The sequence below is a fragment of the Pundamilia nyererei genome, unplaced genomic scaffold (genome assembly GCF_000239375.1).
Source record: "Pundamilia nyererei isolate P.nyererei 1_Seehausen unplaced genomic scaffold, PunNye1.0 scaffold00624, whole genome shotgun sequence".
Classification (NCBI taxonomy): Eukaryota; Metazoa; Chordata; class Actinopteri; order Cichliformes; family Cichlidae; genus Pundamilia; species Pundamilia nyererei.
In genome coordinates, this window is record NW_005188025.1 from 93,488 (window position 1) to 102,632 (window position 9,145).

At 41.3% G+C, this 9,145-nt stretch overlaps 1 protein-coding gene across 1 annotated transcript; it reads right to left on the minus strand.

Annotated features, from left to right (window-relative positions):
- Window positions 1-677: 677 nt before the first annotated feature.
- Window positions 678-6,063, minus strand: ywhag2 (3-monooxygenase/tryptophan 5-monooxygenase activation protein, gamma polypeptide 2). Its single transcript, XM_005754683.2, has 2 exons — window positions 5,793-6,063; window positions 678-2,758 (listed from the first exon to the last, which is right to left on the minus strand). The coding sequence occupies exons 1-2, from the start codon at window positions 5,877-5,879 to the stop codon at window positions 2,102-2,104; spliced, it is 744 nt and encodes a 247-aa protein (XP_005754740.1). The 5' UTR covers window positions 5,880-6,063; the 3' UTR covers window positions 678-2,101.
- Between the last annotated feature and the right edge of the window lie 3,082 nt (window positions 6,064-9,145).

The window sequence follows — 9,145 nt, forward strand, 5'->3', positions numbered from 1 at the left end:
TAAAGTGTGAGCTCATGGAGACTGACTCATGATGGTGACATAACCGGCATACATGAACAAGGTTGTATGACTGACCTTAAGGCTTTAGGTTTCTCTCTCAAGTCGTCACATCTGAAATAAAAAAGGTCTCGCAACCTGCCATGCATTAAGAAAAAACTAAACTTCCATCTGTGTGAATATATTAATACTCTAAAGAACTAGCAGCATTGTGACTGTAAACCCGTTCAGCAGCTTTCTGTCCTCTTAAGCAGCTTCTAAGTGTTTATTTAAAGTTTGTTCTGAAGACGTGTAGTCGCTAATCGATAACCAACACTAGCGAACTGACTGTGCTCTCCCTGTGACTGTTGGTGATGATTATTCATACCCATGTGCTGTACAGACAGCAGAAACGTGAAAATGAGAAAACACTGAAGGGAAAATATTATCTTTCACACATCCTTGCAGGAAAGTAAAATACTGGCAGATAAATCCTTTTTTTTCTCCCCCATTAAAGGTCAACTTGCAAACGAGGCATCTTAAATAATACAGGCACGCACAAAAAGAAGCCAGTACTGTACTCAGGGCACAAAACAATAGTGAAACATTTTTTTCCTATGAAATGGTTTTCTTTAAGAACAAATTTACTTATGGGTGACGATACAACAATACACTAGACCACCACGGAAATGGTGCATGTATAATTTAGTCATATTTTTTTTTATTATCATAGCTATTATTTCGGTTCTTGTGCAACTGCTACATAATGACTCACATTCAAGATATTTTGTCACTCAGGAACAGCTAAAAAGTATAAAAACAAACAAACAAAAAAAATGTATACTGTCAGAAATAAAATATGGTCCATGTCTGTGAATTCATAACAGAAACATTGAGCTTGGAAACTTCACCATTATTAAAACTGGATAGCATGACAGAAAAAAAGTACTTAAATACTGTTCAAAGAACAAAATATATCATAATCATACTTCAATGTGACAAACACCAGCTGATAAGATTAGGTGATCACTGGTGGGTTTTTATCTTCCTTTTTTTTCTTTCATTAACAAATTAAAATACACATATTGCATGTCACTATAGCAACGCCCATTACAGGTCAATTTTTACGATCAGCATTTTGGTATAGCAAATCAAAAACCATAACAAAATGAAATAAATTAGAAATCAACATCAGACAAAGCCTGTTTTTCTCAATCATATGAATACTTAACACCCACAGTATAAGTTAATAAAGTCAAGCTACTGTATATAAATACATCACCGGCATGCACAATATTGAATAATCGATATTATTGTTGTCATCATCTTACACTGAAGAAACAGTATAGTAGGCAAGTGCATTTAATAAAACAAACACAGAAGTAAACCACAAACTCTGAAGCTGCTTTTATTTTGTATTTTTTGTCTTTTTTTTTTTCGTTTTATTTTGTTAAGTCTCTGCCTTTTAGTAATCTTCACCTCCAAAGGAATCGATGGTTCCAGCGACAAAACGGACTAATAGAACGAGGGGAATTAAATTTAACTAACCAATCCTCAGATATTTTCACTCCCGTTTAATTTAACCTCTAAAATTTGGGGGACTTGACTGGTTTGAAACTTTCTCTTTGTTTGCTAGTGTGAGTTTAAAGCATCAGTGGCTTTCAGGGCTCTTTCTCTTACGTAGACTACTACTGGAACCAATGCAAACTAGTTTTGTGAGGCATTCCCATTCAAGCATTTTCTCTCTCAAGTGACTCAAATGCATCTCTATCACGCAAAAACCTAACTAAGCAGCTTATCTTGACAGAACAAGTTCAGTTCCTACGCCAGTGTGAGGCTGCCATTTCAATCCAACAACAACCACTTCAGGCTGATTGACTGACATATCAGTGGTTTTGGCAAATGTCAAAGAGAAAATCAAGAAGACGGAGGCCCCTTTCAACTGTATATATATTTCTATATATATTTAAACTAAGATTTAACCTCCACTCTCACCTCTCTTTTGATTCTTTTCTTTTAACACATGGAAAAATAAAGAACTGCTGCTGCGGTAGTATCATCGGCAAAAGCGGCTGCCAAAGTCCACCGGCCCTTCATATTTTTTTTTTCGAAGTGCGGTTTCTTTTTAATTGTTGCCCTCCCCTCCCTCGTCATCCTGCTGGTCACTTGTCCACAGTGTCAAGTTGTCTCGGAGCAGCTGCATGATGAGAGTGGAGTCTTTGTAGGAGTCCTCGTTGAGGGTGTCGAGCTCAGCGATGGCGTCGTCGAAGGCGGTCTTGGCCAGATGACAGGCCTGCTCGGGGGCATTTTGAATCTCGTAGTAAAACACAGAGTAGTTGAGAGCTAAGCCCAGGCGGATGGGGTGGGTGGGCTGCATGTGCTCTTTGCTGATCTCGTGAGCCTCGTTGTAGGCCTTCTCTGAAGACTCCACCACGGTGGCCCTCTTCTCTCCCGTGGCCACCTCAGCCAGGTATCGGTAGTAGTCGCCCTTCATCTTCAGGTAGAACACTTTGCTCTCGTGCTGCGTGTCACTGCAGTTCTTGATCAGGAAGTTGTCCAGGAGGTTGAGCACATCCTGGCACACGGCCTCCAGCTCCTTCTCAATCTTCTCCCGGTAGGCCCGCACCATCTCAATCTTTTTCTCATTGCCGTCGGCCGAGGTCTTCTGCTCAATGCTGGAGATCACCCTCCAGGAGGAGCGACGGGCACCCACCACGTTCTTGTAGGCCACAGACAGCAGGTTCCTCTCCTCATTGGACAGGGCTTCGTTCAGCTCTGTTACCTGGAAGAACAAGAAAAAGAAGAAGAAGCAGATGGACTGTTAAATAACAGCACCAGACTACATTCACTTTGTGGGAAAAAAAAAAGTTAAAGCAAGAACATTTCATCCAAGAAATGACCTCAAGAAGTCAGTAATATGATTTAGTAAAAATGACAAGGCTGTTGCTGTTTAACGGTTGCATCTTCTCAAAACAGGGTGATTTTGTGCTCTTTAGTGGTTTGTAATGGAAGCATAGAACTCCATGAAATTTTTAATTTTAAAGACTAAACAAATGTAGAGATCAACCAATAACAAAAGCAGCTGTTAGTTGCAGTCCTAATTGCCACAACTCGGGCTTCTTTTGCATGAAATAACCTGGGTTAATGGGGCCATCCGCAGCAAAGAAGATGAGCAATATTTCACGTCATGTGCAATTCCAGTTTCCATGGCAATCCATTCATTTAGTGCACCAGTAGCTTCAGCTGCCACGTGGACAGCTAATGCTAGTTAGTGAGAAATGATATTCAAGATAGTTGGCAGCAGTGGGGGGTTGGGAGAGGAAAGGAGGACTGGAGATGGCTAAAATGTTCCCACGAGCACTCGGGGGCAGCTGCACTGTAAATGAAAACCATCACTGCTCAGGCGGTTCACATGTCCCAGTGACCTTCTCCCCAACTGAAACTGACCTTTTTACCTGTCTAAAACACCACACGGTGACATCACTCTGAGTTAGGCTGTTAATTTGAGATTTTGATGAATCCGAATGCTGGCCAGGCAGTCCTCAAAGAGACTGGGTTATGTAACTCGAGGCTTTTATATTGGAAACGTAGTTTGTGCCGGTACATGGCCTCTTGCAGATCAATAATCGGTACGAAACATGGTGCTTAGGCTTATCATAACCTTTCACCAAGAAAAGAAGAAAGAGCTTATTGCAATTTTTTTTGCAGGTTTTACTCAAAAAGCTTTTCGTTTTGTGCAAACATTTCTCCTGAGCAGGTCTGACATTCTCTGCTCAGGCAGAGGAGCACAAACATGGCGCAGACTCGCTGATGTCACAGCGATGGAGAGCAAAGCTCTCAACTCATAGGGATTGAGTGGCCTTTGCTCTGCTTGTTCAAAACTGTCACACAAACCCAGTGATACCATCAGACTGCAGATGAAAAACACACAAAACAGTCAAATGAGGTAGATTACTGCTAATCTGATGACTCAACCTATGTGGGGGGGGTTTTGTTGTAAAAAGAAAGGAAACAGGTCACTGCTCTAATTATTGTGATGCTTCCAACTGGAACTACACTAGTACACTATATATAAGTATAGTTATACTATTATATATGTACAAAATAAAACAAATACCTCATTGCTGATAACATGGTCATAAAACAAGACAAGAACGACTGAGGTTGATACAGAGTTATCAATCAGTCGTTTAAATGTTTTATTAGGCAAAAATGAGATCAGCTGTGAAAAGAGTTCTGTGCCAGTTCTGTCTTTTGGGCTGTCTATCAGCACTGGTTGGGAAACTTTTGAAGGGCATTTCTTGTAATTATTCACATTTCTGCCTACATTTTTCACGAGGAACACAACGGTGACAGCCTATCATTTGTCTTCTCTGGCTGCAACGGCGAGGGATTCCCTTTGATTAGAGAGGGAGAGTACACACCCCTGCAAAAGGGCCCACTTTGGACCGCACTGACATGGCAGATTGCTTAAAGAGAAAGGAATCCCTCCCCTGCACGCACATCATCCCACCTCCTGCAACCAGAAACCCTCGATGACAAGTGCTCCACGGGGGCTCAACCCATCTCGCATAAGGCAAAATGTTCCTCGTTTTAAAAAGTGTGGGATGATTTTAATCCGTGTGTGAGCTCACGGACGCTGTGCTGAGACTACCGGGATGTTGCTGGTTCCAGTATGAGCTGGTGTGACACAGCAGTTTTTTTTTTAAAAACCTGTTACTGAATCCACTTCCCAGAATTTCTTAAGGGGCCAGAGAAACAAAAAAAAAAGGCAGACAAAGGCTCTGTCCTCAGCACCATCCATTAAGAGCTGAGAAAGCTACAGTGAGGCAGGCCAGCATGTCATCTTCTTCACATCAAATATTACACCATTAACCAGGGTCATTAACCAAAAATGGCATTAAAATGCTACCAGATATCAGCCCTTGATACACAAGCAGCATGCACAGAAGGTGATATCTGACAAATAAAGTAATAAATAGGAAGGAAATTCCTGTAATCAAATCTGACCACACTGACTCACTGCAATATGACAAAGAATATTCTAGAGAGATTCTGCTGCCTCCTACGTTTGTTTGGAGGAGAGCGTTTAGTTTATGAAAGCTTTTTCTTTGTCCAAAGCAATCATGCTCCAATTTATCCTCCAAGCCTCGAGTAGAAACATTAAAATGATCGCCATCATTCTTATTGTTTTAATTTATGTGACAAAGAGAGAGGAGAGGAGGCGGCGGAGGAGGAGTGGGAGGAGAAGAGGACGAGGAGAAGGGGGGGCAAGAGCAGTTGATAGGCTTTTTCCTGAGCAACCTCACATGGCTCCCAGCAGCAGAAGCTCTTAGACATTCAGCAAATTGGAGGAATGGGAGGTGTGGTGGTGAAAGAAGGGGAGAGAAAAAAGGAAATCAGCAAATGTGTCAGAGCAGAGCCGTTCCACGATTCGAGTCTCTTCTTAGCCTGAGAGTGAAAGCTCGGGCCTGCATGCGTTTCATTGTAACGCGCCCTCAATGAGCGGCACGGCCGATAGAAAGGCACCGCCCAAGGAGGAGCCGATTTGGACGGGAATCAGAAAAAAAGCCTCTGAGCTGTCAGTGAACTGGCGACAGCACAATAAACACAATGAACGTTATTTCAGAATGACCCCCAGATGTAGTGCTGTAATATCGAGAGCCAGTTGTAACCGCAGCTTTACAGCTGCGAGCCTTTACGCAGGGCGAGCCTTTACGCAAACGCAGCAGCTTTACACCGATATTCACGCACATGTAAGCCACAGTTATCATCTTTCTTTTTTTGTATTTTACTGTTATTTTGAATTGACTTACCGATTTCATAGCAGCTGCCATGTCATCATATCTCTCAGCCTGTTCAGCCAGCCTGGCTTTCTGCACCAGCTGCTCGCGATCAACCATTTTTTAGATGATGTTTGGTTGCTTTGTCGAGCTGCTCTACGTGAAGTTTGGGGAAAGAAATTACTTAAATTTTAAATCGCAATGCAGTGAAATCCTACGCGAACCTAATGCTGCAGCTGTTCCCTGCTGTCTGTCTGAGCTCCGTGCAGACGGGACACCCTCTCCTCTCTCCTCGCTCCCTCCCTCCCTGCCTTTCCTCCTCCTTCTCCCCCCTCCTCCTCCTCCTCACACACACACACACACACACACACACACACACTCTTCCCGGGCTGCGTCATCACTGGAAAAGGTGGGTGTCTGTGCCAATGATGTAACACTCCATACATGGGAAGTAGAGGGCCAGGCCTATGGGGATGGATGGATGGGAGCAAAGGTGAGCTATAGATGAATTATGGGAAATGGGGTCCCCAGCAGAGCGACAAAAAGGCCTACCTAAAGCACAGACTGTATAAATGATGGACATACCGCGGTGACGTCACCCACCGGTTTTGGACTGTGTATTTTCCGTGATGTTATGTTAATTTTTCGGATCCAGTATAGTGCCCATACTTGAATGAAAAGGTGGAGTGCAGCTGTATCTTGCATCTTGACATCACACAGCTGAGGCCATTGTATTGCAAGCATAGACAATATAAAAGATGGGTGTAGCTTCTGGGACTGAAAAGTGAAGTCATTGCAGTGCCTTAAACTGCATTCTTTTTAGAGGCCTCCAGGGTGCGATAGCTTTGGCTGCAAAACAGAAGCCTACAAAAAAAAACAAAAACAAAAAAAAAAACAGCCCTTTGCCCTAAACTAAGCAAAGAAAACACTTTTCCAGTGAGTTTAATGGCACAGTCACTAGTTTTGGGTCATACTTATAAAAAATTAAGTCCATTTTGAAAATTCTGGTCATTCCTAGTGTCAGAAAGGTGGGACATCCAGGTTACATTTATTGACAAGCCATTAACCAATGAGTACACAGGTTCACAGCCTTGCTTGTTAGCCTTAATTTCAGCAAACATGACTTTAACATTATTATGTAGACACTATTTTTTAAGTCAGTTTTGTAACTTCAAAGGTTTGTGATGTATACACTGCATCCACACTTCGCCATCTCTGCACTAAATGCTTGATCCAAACACAGATAAAGATGAATTCATCCACTATAATCACATGACCCTATTATTTTGAACTTTCCATTTTGAAACCTTAACGTTAGCATTTTGGCCTCCTTTATTTGCCAGCTGTTTAAGATGGTCAGAGTCTGAAGCTACCATATTTGGACAAGATTTCGAGTTATCAGCCAAAGTTAGCCAGCTTGGTTAGAAAGCGCTGTATTTTAACCAGTAACGTCCAAGAAAGCTACACTATATATCAAATAATCACATTTCAAAGCTTCAAACATAGTAAAGAGGTCTTTCAAAGAAAAGGGTATTTTAACATGAGTGACACCATACAGAACAAAGCAGGCATCACTGATAACAGATTGGTTTTATTCAGTCAGGCACAACATGAAAACAAGGAGATGAGGTGCAGGTGGGTTGCAAAGCAGCTTGTAGATGCACAATAGGCAACTGTAGGCAAGATAAATCAGTAAAGCTATCACTGTAGGTAGGTGTAATTACCTTTGTGGTCTGGCAGGGAAGGTGGTCACCATGACACAGCATGGTAATGACTGATGACATTGCTCACTGGCCAATTCTTCCCCCAAGGAGAGGAAATACCTCAATAAAGTGTAGTAAGAGTGAGACTCAAGCATAAAAAAAGCTTTGTAAAGTTCCAATCAAGGGAAAAAGCATATCAAGCTCTCCAGTATTCATCTTATTTATGTTTAATACAGGATTAAATGCCCTCTTGACCGCACTCACATTGGTAGAATATGGACAGTAACTACACTCACCTACAAGGCAGCATGATAAAGTGCCTTTAAATAAAGGAGATGCAATGCAGTGTCATATGAGCTGCTGTTGTAATTATGGGGGAGGTATGAAGAAGAAGTGGAAAAGATGTGATCCATTGTGCCTCTAACATGCCTAAGTGCAGAACTGGGTGCTATTTCAAGTGAGTAAAAACACGATTAGTGATTATTAGGGTGCTGTCACGTGTGAGAGAACATGATGCCATGATGAGTGCTCTTGCAGTGAACGAACACAAGGTGAACAGCCCTTCTGATGAAAAACAAGAAATGCTGTGCCCTTTACAATGCCCTTATGTTGGACTGGTCTGACCATTATGGTAACAATTACACCCTTAAAACATTTTTTTTGTTGTTGTACTTGGCATTTATTAATGTAGATGATTTTAAAACCACGTCAGTACAGCTAGTGGTTTGCCTTTATGTCTCTCTTCTCTTTTGGTCTATGCAGTTTTTTTCCAATTTAAAACACGAATGACACCATACAGAACAAAGACGGGAACAAATACTATCAGGTAGTAATATTTACCTGATAGTATTTTTTTTTCGACAATATAGAAAAAATGCACCATCTCTGCACTACAAGCATAGCATTCAACAGCATTCTCTTAACCTACTAGTTTTTGGTAGTTTTATTTGTAAAACTACGTGTAAAATTTTTACACGCTCTTTTCTGTTGGACATCCTTCTCTCAAAATGCTGTTGCAACTTTTCATCTTGAATTAATCTACACTTGTAAAGAGGGAGATTAGCTCTGGGTTAGCCAGTGGTGCTAGATAGATAGAGAAAAATGATATTAATACAAACAGATTTGCAGAGTCTAACAGGAGACAGGCTTTTTTTGTCCAAAGGTTGAATCAAAAGCTGCAAAAGCAAAAGGAATTCCATTTTATTTCGTTTGAGAGTGCAATCCAAAACTTCTGACACAATATCGCAGAAAGTTGATTCTGCTCTTTTACATAAACAGGAAAACCATGTTCACATTAGACAAAATCAAACTTTTCTCTCAATGAATCAATGTTGACCCTAAAGCTCTCCTGGCTTATGTGCTGACCCTACCATTTGCTAATGACCTAACCTAGCAGCTGGCCTACTAACCTTTACTTGTTTTGCAGCTAACATCAATATCAGATTCCAATCAAGGAGACTGGGTCACACCTCAAATGACTGGAGCACACAGCTAAGAGAGTATTGTGAACACGCACTCAGTTTTCATATAAAATGCACTAAATTGTTGTATTTTGCTACACTGGTAAAAGTATTAACAAAATAAAGAGTGGCTTGCCAAAGTTATGATTTTAATTACAGCAAGCTCTCCACACTTGAATAAAAGAAGGGCACTAAATAGTTCTGTTGATATTAAGTATAAGTT

Bases quoted from the DNA above. Each gene is read 5' to 3' on its own strand.
- ywhag2 (XM_005754683.2), bottom strand. From the start codon at position 5,879: ATGGTTGATCGCGAGCAGCTGGTGCAGAAAGCCAGGCTGGCTGAACAG. The intron at 2,759-5,792 runs GTAAGTCAATTC...TTGTTCTTCCAG, and splicing joins TGGCAGCTGCTATGAAATCG to GTAACAGAGCTGAACGAAGC.